Here is a 17151-nt window from a genome sequence, read left to right as displayed (position 1 = left end):
CTTTACTTCTCGTATTTTCATTTAGCATAACTTTCATTTTAAAAGGTAATATAGATCTTTTTGTAGGGGTGAATATTGTATTGCTAATGTTTTGTAATGAGTGTAAGAAAGATTTTACAGCATTCACTAGCGATGCGTAATTTAAAAAGTTTGTCTTTAGGTCATATCTTCCTTTAAAAATAATATAATCAAAAATGTTTCCTTCATCATCAAGTAAGTCATTTATGAACAAAATCCCTTTGTTTATATAATTAATATACACAAATGGTTTATTGTTTTTTAGTATTTTTGTATTGTACCAAATATTCAGTCCTTGTATATGTTCTGTATTTTTAAGATTTTGGTTTTTCTGTATTAACAGCCAGCTGATAAGTACATCTTTCCAAAACTTATTTTGGATACTTTTCTGCTTTAATGGAAATAATCTCCATGAATAATAAGATCTTTTGTAGTCAGACTGGTGGTTGATTTAAATAAATTTACCCATTTTGTGTTGTTTAGAAAAAGTCTTCTCATCCAAGACGATTTTAAAGAGGTCATAATATGATGTATATTTGGCATTTTTAAACCACCATATTTGTAATTTGTAAAAAAAAAATATATATATATATAACAAAAATAAAACCTCATTACCGACATTGTGTGAAATATACCGGAATTATACCCATTTCTGTGAGTAACTTTATTTCAAACACAACATTTATTAATTGTACAAAAATAATCTCTTGAAGTGAACTCTTGTGACCAACATTTTATTGCCCAAACATACAAAACTAACTGATACAAGTATTGTTTATATATCTAATTGATATTTCGTCGTCTTGCTGTGACATGTGATTTTAACATCCTGTGTATCGCTGTCAACTCTGGGCCAGAGTCTGGCACTTCAGACTCGTCATAGTTACATTATGTAATCTAGTGTGAAGGTGTTTTGCAAGTCATTAGGACTAAATTGGATAGTTTGATATATGGCAACACTGAAAGTCAATACACAGCCTGTTGAATCAGCAGCAACGCGCTTTGTAGCCATTACAATGACTGGGCTGGGGACTCTTTATACCACACAATTCTCACTTTGGCGAACGCTAAGCAGTCGAGACAATTCGGCCTGTTACATTCTCTGAAACCGAAATTAGCCAACGTTTTCCGAATTAAAAAAAAGGCAGAGTTACTTCCCTTATGTTATTTTTGGCAAAAGTAGATCCATTTGTTTTTTTATGCATACAAAAATGTCATTTAACAGATTTTTTTCTCCTGCGCAGGTTTATGAGAGGTTTGATTAAATACCGAGACACTGCCGTGGAATCCGGGAGGGTTGACATGTCTGCCTTTGAAGTCTGGCTTTTGACCAGGGTATTCTTGTGAAACTGCATTATTAAATATGGTCAATACAAGGCAACAATTTGTAGATAAAAGTCTTTTAGTCTCTGTGACACTAACTGATTTTAGAAAGGCTTTTGACCATGTCAATCATAATATACTTTTACAAAACTCCACATTTACAAATTTAGTTCCAGCTGTTCTAAATGGAGTACCGGTAGTTCTTATCTTAGTTTCAGGGAACACGTCATAGCCTTTGGTAAAGATCAGTCAAAACATATATGAACATAATCCACGGAGTACCGGTAGTTCTTATCTTAGTTTCAGGGAACACGTCATAGCCTTTGGTAAAGATCAGTCAAAACATATATGAACATAATCCACGGAGTACCGGTAGTTCTTATCTTAGTTTCAGGGAACACGTCATAGCCTTTGGTAAAGATCAGTCAAAACATATATGAACATAATCCACGGAGTACCGGTAGTTCTTATCTTAGTTTCAGGGAACACGTCATAGCCTTTGGTAAAGATCAGTCAAAACATATATGAACATAATCCACGGAGTACCGGTAGTTCTTATCTTAGTTTCAGGGAACACGTCATAGCCTTTGGTAAAGATCAGTCAAAACATATATGAACATAATCCACGGAGTACCGGTAGTTCTTATCTTAGTTTCAGGGAACACGTCATAGCCTTTGGTAAAGATCAGTCAAAACATATATGAACATAATCCACGGAGTACCGGTAGTTCTTATCTTAGTTTCAGGGAACACGTCATAGCCTTTGGTAAAGATCAGTCAAAACATATATGAACATAATCCACGGAGTACCGGTAGTTCTTATCTTAGTTTCAGGGAACACGTCATAGCCTTTGGTAAAGATCAGTCAAAACATATATGAACATAATCCACGGAGTACCGGTAGTTCTTATCTTAGTTTCAGGAACACATCATAGCCTTTGGTAAAGATCAGTCAAAACATATATGAACATAATCCACGGAGTACCGGTAGTTCTTATCTTAGTTTCAGGGAACACATCATAGCCTTTGGTAAAGATCAGTCAAAGCATATATGAACATAATCCACGGAGTACCGGTAGTTCTTATCTTAGTTTCAGGGAACACGTCATAGCCTTTGGTAAAGATCAGTCAAAACATATATGAACATAATCCACGGAGTACCGGTAGTTCTTATCTTAGTTTCAGGGAACACGTCATAGCCTTTGGTAAAGATCAGTCAAAACATATATGAACATAATCCACGGAGTACCGGTAGTTCTTATCTTAGTTTCAGGAACACATCATAGCCTTTGGTAAAGATCAGTCAAAACATATATGAACATAATCCACGGAGTACCGGTAGTTCTTATCTTAGTTTCAGGAACACATCATAGCCTTTGGTAAAGATCAGTCAAAACATATATGAACATAATCCACGGAGTACCGGTAGTTCTTATCTTAGTTTCAGGGAACACATCATAGCCTTTGGTAAAGATCAGTCAAAACATATATGAACATAATCCACGGAGTACCGGTAGTTCTTATCTTAGTTTCAGGGAACACGTCATAGCCTTTGGTAAAGATCAGTCAAAGCATATATGAACATAATCCATGTTGGTCGGTCCACTGTTTGCAATTTTTATTAGTGACATTCCTTTATATAAAGATAAATCAGTGGTGATCTCCTATAAGTAGAAAAACATATTTAAAAAACACAAAACCAAAATATGTTTACTAGGAACTCACAAGACATGTCAAAACTGTTAAGATAAATGATTTAATTATTAAACAAAGTCCGGTCCCATTTAAAAAAAAAAAAGTGCTTACATATCAAAGTATGAGCATTTCTTTTTCACATACTTTTCTAACGTAATTTTGACAAAAATAAAAAAGATCATATACGAAATTACACTTGTGTTGAAAATGCATTGTATTTAAGTATAATACAGTGTCACAGATTATGTTTTTAGCTATTTTTGTGCGATAATTTCTTTAGGATTGTATCCAACATATCTTTCTAACCAAATTTAAATATGTTGAATCCAAAAACAGGTGTTGGCCATTTAAAAAAATAATGCTTATGTAGTCAAAATAACAAAAACACGCCTTTATACTTGGATACGACACATTTTCCACACAATAATAATGTGCAGACATTAATGTGAGATATTATGAAATCCTCATATGTAATTTTTCAGATATTTCCTATATTAGAATAGAAAACTAAAATGTCTATGTTTTCAGACAATGTAGACCCAAATTAATGTCTTTACAAGCATCGGAAATAGAGACAACATTCTAAACAAAAAATAGTTAAAAGGAAAAAAATTATAATGTAGGCCTAAATCTACATAATGACATCAGTTTTTGGAAGATTTTATATTTGTACCTACCATATACAGGCACAGATCTAAAAAAATGTTTGGGTGGGTGGGTGTATAATTAATATCAATGTAATTGGTTAATATAATTTTGGATTTGTAGGTGATAATGATATTGACGCCCTGAAGCTAAAATCAGAGGATTGATATTTTATACCTTTATAATTTTGCATAGGTCTGGATGGGGAGGGGTATGCATTACCCCTCACCCACCCACTTGCCCCCACCCCCATTGAACTATTTTAGTACGGTCAGTGTTGATTATAGATAATCTATATTGATTTATAACAATTATATGTGTACATATTTTGTGTATAATAATGTAACAATTACAAACACAACCGCACATTTAATAACTGATCCCTCTATACCTATAATGGGAGGTTCACACATCACTATGAACTAAAGTTATCTTACATCACAGGAAAGGTTCAGGTATATATGAAATATGGATAGACATTTGGCCCTGTAGCTGTTGATCAGGAATTGGCAGAAAAACAATGCATGAGAGAAATGAGAGCTCATAAGCTAGCATCTCAAGCACTCCAATGTTTAATCTTTTTACAATAAATGATTTTTATAGAATAGAAATACAGAAACATTAAATCAAAGACTAATTAAAATAAAAATTTGTACGATGTATGTTCTTATTGCTGTTTCATGAATTACTTCACAAAATTTAATATTAACCAGAATGCTGATTTCAAATTTTGATTAATGTTTTCAGTGTTTACAAGGGCAGTGCTTGATGAACACTGGAATCGTTATCTGTACTGGTATTGGTACATGTTGCCATGGTTTTATAGGTACATGTGTATAATCACATTAACTACAATTGATGGTGCACTGTCTATCATACAGATGCTCATCGGTTGCTACATGCAATCCTTCTTGAATTTTTATGTGGTAATTTTATGGTCACAAGGCCCAAAATTGACAAACTAATATATAGTACAATCAGGTACAATCCTTGAGTTGAATAAGACATTTTACACAGATTATTTACAACATACAAAGCTGACCTGGAAGTGAATACTTTGCTGATCATAAAGAATGACTTGGTATACCTATACCAATACCCATTGTTGAAACAAACTCGAGATTCACATGTACCTGAGAAATTACTCGGTAAATCAGTCTTGATTGTTGGCGGACAGGCATTGGTTCAAAGTCCAAAACATAAAGGGATTAACAGTTTTGAGAAATATACTGACATGTTGTAATTGATTGCTGCAAGTCTGTGTTAACCAAACTAAATGTACAAATTAGAGCCAATGCCTCATACTAAACAGAAAGCAATGTAAAATTAACTAATTTCCTCTTTGAAATTTTAATAAAAACTTTGCGTTGAATGCAAAATGGGTGTGTGGTTTCACTGAGGATGATCATACCTTGTTGAGTAGTAACATTGAGTTGAATGTAGAATAACCAAAGACCAAACACGGGGAATCTGATTCCAGAATAGCAAAGCTCCAACAGAGTTGAATGTAGAATAACCAAAGACCAAGCATGGGCAATCTGATTCCAGAATAGCAGGGCTCCAACTGACTTGAATGTAGAATGACCAAAGACCAAACACGGGAAATCTGATTCCAGAATAGCAGAATCTGTTGCCTACGGCAATTTTGAAATGTTTTTGCCATAGGTAAAATGCTCAACAATGGAATTTTTTAGTATGCCTACGGTAATTTTAAATTGGTAACTTTTGCAACAACTAAAAATAGTCCCTTCAACCGACGTTAATAATTTGCATCAGTCGGCACAAACCTCCCTTAGGTGAAGCACCTGACTGACAGCAAATCATATTGCAACTGCGGCAATTGCCGTCAGTGCCGTCGTTAAGTCCAAACCCTGGAATAGTAGTTCACTGTTCAAAACTATTTGACTAAATATTGCTGTACATATTAGTAAGACACTGATATCCGGGAGGGGGGGGGGGTGTGTGTCTTTTTCACGTCAAATATCCATGTAACAATTAGAAATGTTTTGGAAAACCATTCCTATAAATATAATATTTGAAAGCAGACCTCTTAGTACACCAGAAGTTTTAGTTTGGTTGCTTTACTATTGTTTACTATGTTATGATATTTCAAGGGAAATTAAACGATTCTGAAAAGCACAGACAAAGTATAAAATGTTCTACCTGGGAAATTGAAAGATCCAAAACGTGGTGTTGGGAGATGAGCCTGCTTGTGTTCATCATCTCATTACCATACAAGGCAAGCTTACATGTACCACTCTTGGCCTTCCATCACCTTCAGCAGTGGATGGACTCATATGGATGCATAACCTATGCATGCCATCTGATTTTGCTTCCAATTTGTGTTAAAGTATTAGAAAGGTTGCTGCTGTTGTTAAATAAACCTTTCACTAAATACCCATTCATGTTAAAAGACTAAGCATAATATTTAATGTAATAAATAAAAAAAAAGTAATGTATTATTAGGAGTTCCGAGTGGCAAACAAACCCACGTGATTCGACTGATTGACTGACACTTTAGATAACGACAGTTTAAAAGCGATTGTGGGCAAGGAAACTGCACATTATTATGGGACACAACTCACTGTTTGGTGTAAAAACAAAATGTCAGTCATCCAACGGGCATCTAGTATTATAGAATTAAGTTGCCTGACTTAATATTAGGTGTCACAGACGACCATAAAAATTGAGCACTGAACCACTAACAACTATCAAGTAAACTCTGTCCAAGTCAGATAGCCCAAATAGTCGAGGTGTGTTCTTGAATCTTAATTGGATATGAGCACGAAAATAAGTTAAAATTAAAATTAATAATTCCATTAATCATTATTGTTTGTTAACGTTTTCTTTAGGGATATTTCAGAGTTAAAACAGTTCCATTGGAGTTGGTTATTAAGCCGCCTGGATTGCATCACACTGTTCTAAATACTCGTCGGTTACGACTTGATGTGTCAGACAGCAAGGATCCAAACAGTCCTCATAATTCAGGTCTCAGGTGTGTACATGTTGCAGAATGAACAGAAAAGGTGAAAACCTGTGCTTCCATAATTAAAACATAATAGGTTTACACATTGTAATTATTTAATTATGTTGTCCTAAGGCATATTGCATGTTTCAGGAATGATAAAATGATAAAATATTGTGCAAGATAATTTACAGTAGTCATATCTGTTCAGTATAACTGCACACATATAAGCCTTCCTAGTGTTTAATATTCTAGGTACCCCTCATATCTTTAGTATTGTGAGTTCATATTTAGAGATTCATTTTAAAACACTTACTCCATAATGTTGATCATTAATGTCATTAATGTCAGTCCAGCCAATGTTCAGGGACTGCAGCTTGTTTGGTGCCATTAAGCTTTTAATAACGATATAAAATTAACAACCTGACTGTTGTAAAGATCATTTATTAATGACAATTAAACAATATATTTTATAATGCAGTCCGGTACGGAAATCCATATACATACAGAATTAGCATTTTATGGCAGCAAAGATTGTGTACAAATATTGGCAATGTTGCCATGTCTACAACGTTCAAACTGACAGTACCCTCTTCCTCACTTTCAAATACACTTCACGGGCACTATACATAAAAAAACGTTTGTTGTTTCTAAAACACTCTTCCTTTTGATTTTGTGAAATAATTGATTTGGGGTTTTTTAAAGTAAGAAACAAAGAAAAAAACCCCCAACTTAACAACATCAAACATGATCATTGGTGGCTAGGACTGGGTACTTGAAAACCCACCAGCACCAAAAACCAAAAACCAAAAACAATAAAAAGATTGGCAGATATACACAATGATCTCACATATTCTTAAAGAGTTTGTATTTATGCATCTCAGTTTTTATTGTTAAATCTGTAATGAAATGTTCTTTTAATACAATTCATAGCAAATTTACAAAATAAAATACAAAGATATAGGAATACGTAAACCGGTGTAACAGAGAGGTATATTCTGGGCTAGCCTGTTTTATACCCCTAACCCTAAATCTAACCCTAACCCAAACCCAAACCCCAAAAAAACAAAAAACAAAAACAAACCCCAAACCCAAACCCAAAGCCAAAGCCAAACCCAAACCCAAACCCAAACCCAAACCCAAACCCAAAACGAAAACCAAAAACCCAAACCCAAACCCAAACCCAAACCCTAACCCTAACCCTAACCCTAATTTTGTATTACTAACCTGTATACACAATAAATAAAGTAATAATAATAAATGCTTTAAAAGAAAAGCAACTATTGCTTTCATAAAAATAAAACTATCACAGATTAGTCATTTTAGAAGATATTTCGATATTCTCTAGCCCAAAATATATAAATTATGATGGAAAAAACCCTCTGGACATTGAAATACAGACTAGAGAGGTATATTCTGGGCTAGCCTGTTTTATACCCCGGGGTATATTCTGGGGTAGTCCAGTTTATACCCTGGGTATAGTTTGGCGTGGGTATATTTTGGGCAATAAAATTACACCTATACTTGTATGTATGTAAATTAGTGGTTTACAACCTTTCTATGCATGTAGAGATATAGAAAAGTAAAGGGCTTTAGTGAAAAAGAAACTATTTCAGGTAATGAATAGGTAATGGTTTCACATAAAATTGAACAACACTGCTGTATAATATGTATGTATGTATGTATGTATGTATGTATGTATTGATGTATGTATTTCAGGTAATGAATAGGTAATGGTTTCACATAAAATTGAACAACACTGCTGTATAATATGTATGTATGTATGTATGTATGTATTGATGTATGTATTTCAGGTAATGAATAGGTAATGGTTTCACATAAAATTGAACAACACTGCTGTATAATATGTATGTATGTATGTATGTATTGATGTATGTATTTCAGGTAATGAATAGGTAATGGTTTCACATAAAATTGAACAACACTGCTGTATAATATGTATGTATGTATGTATGTATGTATGTATTGATGTATGTATTTCAGGTAATGAATAGGTAATGGTTTCACATAAAATTGAATAACACTGCTGTATAATATGTATGTATGTATGTATTTTTATATTTTGAATATCTCTATTGTATGTATGTCGGGTTTTGACTTAAACATACATATACTCTTCAAAAAAAGAAACGCAAAAGGGTACAAATGGGTTATAACTCCGATTTTATGTTTCCTACCGGTTCATGCTTTGTGAATATAAGGTCATTGCATGTCCCAAACACATTCCCACGGTTACATTCGATAAAACGCAGCTACTGTACAATAAAGTTCCAAAATGTGAATATTCGCAAAAACGCAGCCACGTGCAAACCATGTCACCACTGCACATGCGTTGTCTGCACGTGCAAAATGAACACCGACAGTATAAAAGTGCAGGGTGTTCGCTTGCCTGGCCTCTGTATCTGGCCGACAGTTGACAATCCAGGACATGCCACGTCTCAGTGAACCGCAGAGAAACAATGCCGTCGGCCGACTAGACGCAGGCGAATCCAGAACGGCCGTTGCCAGGGCATTCCATGTGTCCCCAAGCACCATCTCCAGACTGTGGGACCGTTACCAGCAACATGGATCAACACGTGACCTCCCTAGATCCGGTCGACCACGGGTCACTACCCCCGGGCAGGACCGCTACATCCGGGTATGCCACCTTCGGGAACGATTGACTACTGCCACCTCCACAGCCGCAGCAATACCAGGTTTGCGCAGGATATCCGACCAGACCGCACGGAACTGCCTACGTGAGGTAGGAATTCGTGCCAGACGTCCAGTTCGAGGTGTCATCTTAACACCACAACACCGTCGACTCCGACTGCAGTGGTGCCAGATTCATCGACAATGGCCTCAACTGCGATGGAGACAGGTGTGGTTCAGTGACAAGTCCCGATTTCTGCTCCGACGTCATGATGGAAGATGTCACGTGTGTAGGCGTCGTGGTGAACGTTATGCGGCAAACTGCGTGCAGGAAGTGGACAGATTCGGCGGGGGTAGTGTCATCTCACACACTGGCAGAACTGACCTGGTCCACGTGCAGGGCAACCTGAATGCACAGGGCTACATTGACCAGATCCTCCGGCCACACATCGTTCCAGTTATGGCCAACGCCAACGCAGTGTTCCAACATGACAACGCCAGGCCTCACACAGCACGTCTCACAACGGCTTTCCTACAGAACAACAACATTAATGTCCTTCCTTGGCCATCGACATCACCGGATTTGAACCCAATTGAGCATCTATGGGACGAGTTGGACCGACGCCTCCGACAGCGACAACCACAGCCCCAGACCCTGCCCGAGCTGGCAGCAGCCTTGCAGGCCGAGTGGGCCACCATCCCCCGGGACGTCATCCGTACTCTGGTTGCTTCAATGGGCAGGCGGTGCCAGGCAGTTGTCAACACACGCGGAGGCCACACCCGGTATTGACTCCAGATGACCTTGACCTTGGTGGTGTGTCCTATCACTTACTCACAATTGACTAGAGTGAATTGTGAACAATCCTGCAACATTTGGTAATTATCGGACTCACCATTCAGTAATTAAATCAATTCTCCAAATGTTACGACAATGTGGTTTTGCGTTTCTTCTTTTGAAGAGTATATATTCAATGACGCACTGGCACAGGGGATATTGAAATCCTTTATTGCCTTCACAAATGTCCTCATGCCGTTACCGTATGTATGTATGTATGCATTGATGTATGTATGTATTGATGTATGGATGTATGTATGTATTGATGTATGGATGTATGTATGTATTGATGTATGAATGTCTATATATTGTATGTATGTCGAGGTTGACTGTTACATACATATATATTAACGCACGGGCACAGGGGATAATTAAATCCTTTCTGGCTTCACAAATTGTCTCATGCTGTTGCTGGGACTCGAACCTGTGTGTGTATATATATATATATATATATATATATATATATATATATATGTATATATACACACACATACATATATATGTACAGTATAACCTCGATTTAACGCCAACCAATGTTCCAAAATAATTTTGGCATTATATCGAGTTGGCGGTATAGTACCAAACTTAATTTTTTTTTTAAATTGCTGAATGTCAAGAATATGACATATATGGGCTCCGGTTCAGCGTCGGACTTCTTCCTGGTCATCAGTCGTTTCGTCGTGAATCTGTTTAACACTTTCAAGAATCTGCTCGTCGCTGATATTAGTAAATGTCTGCTTCGTTGTCAATGTTGACAAATTCATCAACATCCATTCTCAGCTGTTCGTCGATTGAAAGCCGGCCCATGACGTCACCAACCAGATCTCGCAACGCTGTCGTTTCATTGGCTGGTGCTTGGTGCAAGTCGGAAATGAGGGACGACCCCTGTGTGAATCCAACAATTTTTGATGGTGGTGGCACTGACGATATCCCAAGCATGTTTCACAAAACAAATGCCGTCACAACGCTGAAAAGTGATTGGCTATATCTTGTTGACTTTTAGTTGAATTTATCTTAGAGTACTGAACAATTTGTCTTTTTTCAACCGCGTCTAATGCGATACGTTTTCGCCTTAAATCCATTCTGCTGTAATAAAATGCGTTACCGGTGTCGTCTCATTTATGCCAAAGCTAAATAGCAACTTAAAGCCGCACACCCTAGTTCCATCCAGCGAAAATAAATTATAATTTGGTTAATCTACAAACCTGTAACACACTTAGATCACGTTTTTATCAAATGGAGTAAAAAAGCAAGTTTTATATCGATAAATACAATGGGAATCCCCATGTCCCAATTGCTTGAAATAATTTTTAAAGTTAGTATTCTGATGTCACCGGTAGATGTCGCTCGAAGCACAACAATGCCTACGTCACGACAAATTTCACAGACTTTGGGTGCGTTTCTTTCACCTCTCCTGGACATGTTCCCACTGTTCTGTCCTGGTTGTATCCCCTCTCCAGATATTGTAAGACTTAGCAAAATTATTGGTTTTAAGGGTTTGTAACGTTTTGTATTGAGACACTTACTTGTCTGAACTTTATTGTTACTGAAAATGTTCACGAACTTTGAAGAAAAATCTCACAAATGAACAACAACAAATCGGATGTTGATTGCGCGAACCGTGCACGAGAAAACAAACCGAACCAAAATGATAACGGTCACGTGGTATACCAACATCTGTGACATTGAAATGGAAATATCCCCTCTAAAAATAGATTAGACCTTGTCTGCTCAACGGTTTTTTCTCAGACGCGCGTGAGTTTTTTCAGAAATACGAAAAATGCATTTTGTGGTATTACAAACACCAGGGTTACCAGGATTACCAAAAAACACTTCAGGTGAATGGAAATGTATATTCTAAATAATAAACGGTAAGTAAAGTGCAATTTTATTTGTGAAAAAATGGGTTTAATAGCGAAAAACAACGCCGTAATGGTTAACAACTAGCCGTAACTAGGGTGTGTCCCTTTAACATGAGGCCATGATCGAAATATGCTTGAGCATAATAAAACTTACCTAAAGTCTGTTTATTAATTAAACTTGAGTCGTTGTTGCCAGCACTTCAAAGACCCGACAGAACAATCCGCGATTGAAATAATGAATCTAATGTCACGTGATCACTATAGCGGCTGTTCTTTCTATACCGAGTGTTGATCGGACACAAACACTGCGCCTGCCTAAACAATTCCAGCACTTACATCCATTAATTGCTAGACAATAAACAAAAACAGATTCAGTGTGTACTGCCAGAGTACAACGGAGTTAGGATTTCCTCATTCAACAGATCGCTAGTAATTATGTCACTATAATCAACTTTGTGACCAGACCATTGGCGGCAAAATCGAGGGAATTATAATGGCTAAATGGAGTTCGGTTCAAACACGTCGTTGGCGGATGGCGGATACCGAGGGTGGCGTTATATCGAGGGAAATAAACATAAATGAAAACAGTACGTTAAAGAAAGTTGGCGGTATGCGAGGTTGGCGTTAAATCGGGGGGCAATAAATCGAGGGTATACTGTATGTATATATATATATATATATCTATGTATGTATGTGTGTATGTGTGTATGTGTGTATGTGTGTATGTATGTGTGTATGTGTGTGAGTGTGTGAGTGTATGTATGTATGTATGTTCATCATAGCGTGAAATTGCCCAAATGTCTGTCTTAATTGTCCTAATTTTTTTATTGGATTGTTCTGCTACCAAACGTTATACCCCTCGACATCTCGAGCTAAGTCACGTGACCCTGTGACGCGCTATGAAAGCGTTATTGTGCACAGCCTTTAAGACCTGACCTGATCTGACCTTTTCACACATTTGGAATGTATTTTTGTAAAACGCGAAAATGTTATTCCAGTGAATTTAATTGTATGGATGAAATATTCTTTTGGAGATAGTTTTCAAATGTACAATATGGTGAACCATTGTTTAGTCTTTGGATGTATCAAAGCTGCAGTTTTTCCAAACTTTAGACAAACTGACAATCGCAGGGTTTGCATGGAAGTGGTAACCGAACCCGTGCGTAATGGAAAGGACTGTCATGATGCGATGATATCTGCAGTGACCACTTCATCCCTGGGGATTATGAAAACCAGTCTAAAACACACCTTTCCCGCATTTTTTAAATTATAGTAAATGGTATATTATATTCTTTCTTCTTTTTTTTCTTTTTTTGGTGGGGGGGTGGGGGGTGTGTTAGTATTTTTATTTAAACTGAAAAGGAAAACACAGAAAAATGTAAACAAAACGGAAATTTTAACACCTTACTTGACATTCAGTCCAGTTCACAATAATTTTGGATACAAGGGGGTGCCTACATTTATGCACAATTTTAAAATGTTTATTTAATACAGACATAAAATAATTTGTAGTGTATCTTAGATTATGGACTGCTTCATTGGTGAGATATACATTTTATTAAGTATGACAGCACTGTAGTCATTTGGCTCGCCGGATCATCGGTGTTGTATTCCCGCTCAAATTGATAGGGAAGTACCCCTAACGGATTTTATGCTTCTTCGTCTCCAATTGAGGTACCATTAGAATAGGTTGACAAATGTCCAAACTAGCGTTCATTAACAATCAGCTTTTTTTTTCTCTTTTTTAAAATCATTATCTGCAGTTGACCTACTAACAGCATGAGTGGAATCTGCCGCATGCTATGTCACAGGTCTGATGCGATACAAATCAACTGGATCAGTGTTTTTTGTCCAAGCCTTTTACAAAAAGTCACTTTATTAATAATTGGGGTGGTATATATATATTTTTAATAATGTAATCTTTATGTATCTTTTATATATAGTGTGTATTAATAATGTGCCATGAGCCTGGACCGTTACGATTGAAAATATTCAAGTGTATCTATTAAATTGTATTGCAATAACAATCTCCAATCTCAAAATATGTCTTGATATTTTTGGTCATTACAAATTAAGGAATTGATTATCATGCATTAAGGTTGACAACAGTAATTTTTTGCACCCTCGTTTTGGCTTCATAGTTCATACACAATAAATATAACATATCTCCATATAATTATTTTGTAAATAGTATAATTTTATAATCTTCAAAAATAGGTGCATCAGTAATTTTTCCAGCATTCTTAAAACAAAAATGTCATGTTTCCAGTTTATTGTTATTGTAAAGAGATGCAAAGAGAAGTCATTGGAATATTGATGTCATTCAAATTCACAATTAGTACATCATTATAATGCTTTGCTTAAAAATAAAACCTGGTCTTCTTGCCTTGACCACTGTCAAAATTGTTGTGAGAATAGTTTGCAGGTCGGTATCTTTTTATATTTTCATAATTTTAGACAAAATATGGTCCTCTCCCCCCCAAAATAAAATGGGTTACGTTTAGGGTTAGGGTTAAGAAAATCATACAGTAATGGTAAGAGTAATTTCAACAAAAGGTTTAACTTAAAAAAACTTTAAAAACAAAATCTGCAAACTAATTTTGGTATAGCACCATACCGGTTTTACCCTCTGGTAGAAATCCTGCATATGCAAACAAATACTGTTAGATGTTATATTTATTGTGTATATAGCAAAAACTGGTGCGACGGGTGACTGTCATTGGGAATTTTTTTATTAAATAGCCGATGTACATGTATCTAGGCTGATATAGGTCTCTTGTTTCCCATTTCAGTTATGAGTGGAAGTGTAAGCCAGTAAACTCATCTCAAAACGTGTGTCACTTTGGGTCACGACGGAATATGTTTCCATACAATGGTATTTAGCATTGTTATATTTAGTTTTTTGCTACAACTTGTAAATAGGAATGTTTTAAAAAAAAAAAATATTTTTATTTAATTTTTAGTCACAAATCATCTAATCACTATATCAAATTGTACCAGCAAGGAAAATGTCATGTTTATATGATCAACATATATCACCCAAAATCCTAGAAGTCAAGAGTACAAGGTTATACCAGACGTAATCTATATACAAGTATTGTTATATTTGTAAACCATAATCTTTATATTCAGCATGTAGCTTTTACATGTAGTTATAGTACAACACAATGCCTAAAGTTTTCTCCAAGGACCACAATGAACATTTGTAATTTTTATGGCTAGACAATATTAACTGTCACCAAATACATGGAAGACAAGACCCTGCAAGTAACTACCAAATACACTGAACACAGGACCATACAAGTAGCTACCAAATACATTGAACACAAGACTATGCAAATAACTACCAAATATATTGAACACAGGATCATGCAAGTAGCTACCAAACACGCTGAACACAAGACCATGCAAGTAACAACCAAATACACTGAACACAAGATCATGCAAGTAGCTACCAAATGCACTGAACACAAGACCATGCAAGGAGCTACCAAATGCACTGAACACAAGACCGTGCAAATAGCTACCAAATACTCTGAACACAAGACCATGCAAGTAGCTACCAAATACACTGAATACAAGACCATGAAGTAGCTACCAAATATATTGAACACAAGACCATGCCAGTAACTACCAAATACACAGAACACAAGATCAAATACACTGAACACAAGACCATGCAAGTAACTACCAAATACACTGAACACAAGACCATACAAGTAACTACCAAATACACTCAACACAAGATCATGCAAGCAGCTACCAAATGCACTGAACGCAAGACCATGCAAGTACCTACTAAATACACTGAACACAAGACCATGCCAGTAACTACCAAATACACTGAACACAAGACCATGCAAGTAACTACCAAAAGAACTCAACACAAGACCAAGCAAGTAACTACCAAATACACTGGACACATGACCATGCAAATAACTACCAAATACACTGAACACAAGACCATGCAAGTAACTACCAAATACACTGAACAAAAGACCATGCAAGTAGCTACCCAATACCCTGAACACAAGACCATGCAAGTAAATACATGTACCAAATACACTGAGTACAAGACCATGCTAGTAGCTACCAAATACACTGAACACAAGACCATGCTAGTAACTACCAAATACACTGAACATAAGACCATGCAAGTAACTACCAAATACACTGAACATAAGACCATGCAAGTGACTACCAAATATACTGAACATAAGACCATGCAAGTAACTACCAAATACACTGAACATAAGACCATGCAAGTGACTACCAAATATACTGAACACAAGAACATGCATGTAAATACATGTACCAAATACACAGTACAAGACCATGTAAGTAAATACCAAATACACTGAACACAAGACCATGGTAGTAAATACCAAATACACTGAACATAAGACCATGCAAGTAACTACCAAATACACTGAACACAAGCCATCAAAGTAACTACCAAATACACTGAACACAAGACCATGTAAGTAACTACCAAATACACTGAACACAACACCATGCAAGTAGCTACCAAATACACTGAAGACAAGACCTGCAAGTAATTACCAAATACACTGAAAACAAGACCATACAACTAGCTACCAAATACACTGAACACAAGACTATGCAAATAACTACTAAATATACTGAACACAAGATCATGCAAGTAGGTACCAAATACACTGAACACAAGATCATGCCAGTAACTACCAAATACACTGAACACAAGACCATGCAAGTAGCTACCGAATGCACTGAACACAATACCATGCAAGGAGCTACCATATGCACTGAATACAAGACCATGCAAATAGCTACCAAATACTCTGAACACAAGAACATGCAAGTAACTACCAAATACACTGAACACAAGCCATGCATGTAGCTACCAAATACACTGAACACAAGACCATGCAAGTAACTACCAAATACACTGAACACAAGACCATGCAAGTAACTACCAAATACACTGAACAAAAGACCATGCAAGTAGCTACTAAATACACTGAACAAAAGACCATGCCAGTAACTACCAAATACACTGAACACAAGCTCAAATATACTGAACACAAGACCATGCAAGTAGCTACCAAATACACTGAAGACAAGACCATGCAAGTAACTACCAAATACACTGAACACAAGACCATGCAAGCAGA

The 17151-nt window shown here is 36.3% G+C and overlaps 1 protein-coding gene across 1 annotated transcript in view; it reads left to right on the top strand.

Annotated features, from left to right (window-relative positions):
- The window catches only part of LOC121383903, a 96000-nt gene that overhangs the window by 78116 nt on the left and 733 nt on the right, over window positions 1-17151 (top strand). The window contains exons 6-7 of the mRNA XM_041514001.1: window positions 6534-6676; window positions 14788-14870. Of these exons, the coding sequence (XP_041369935.1) occupies window positions 6534-6676; window positions 14788-14870 (226 nt within the window). The remainder of the gene's footprint in view (window positions 1-6533; window positions 6677-14787; window positions 14871-17151) is intronic.

Source organism: Gigantopelta aegis, chromosome 10 (assembly GCF_016097555.1).
Source record: "Gigantopelta aegis isolate Gae_Host chromosome 10, Gae_host_genome, whole genome shotgun sequence".
Taxonomy (NCBI): Eukaryota; Metazoa; Mollusca; class Gastropoda; order Neomphalida; family Peltospiridae; genus Gigantopelta; species Gigantopelta aegis.
The sequence above is the reverse complement of the archived record's forward strand: the minus strand, read 5'-3'. Positions and strand labels throughout refer to the sequence as shown.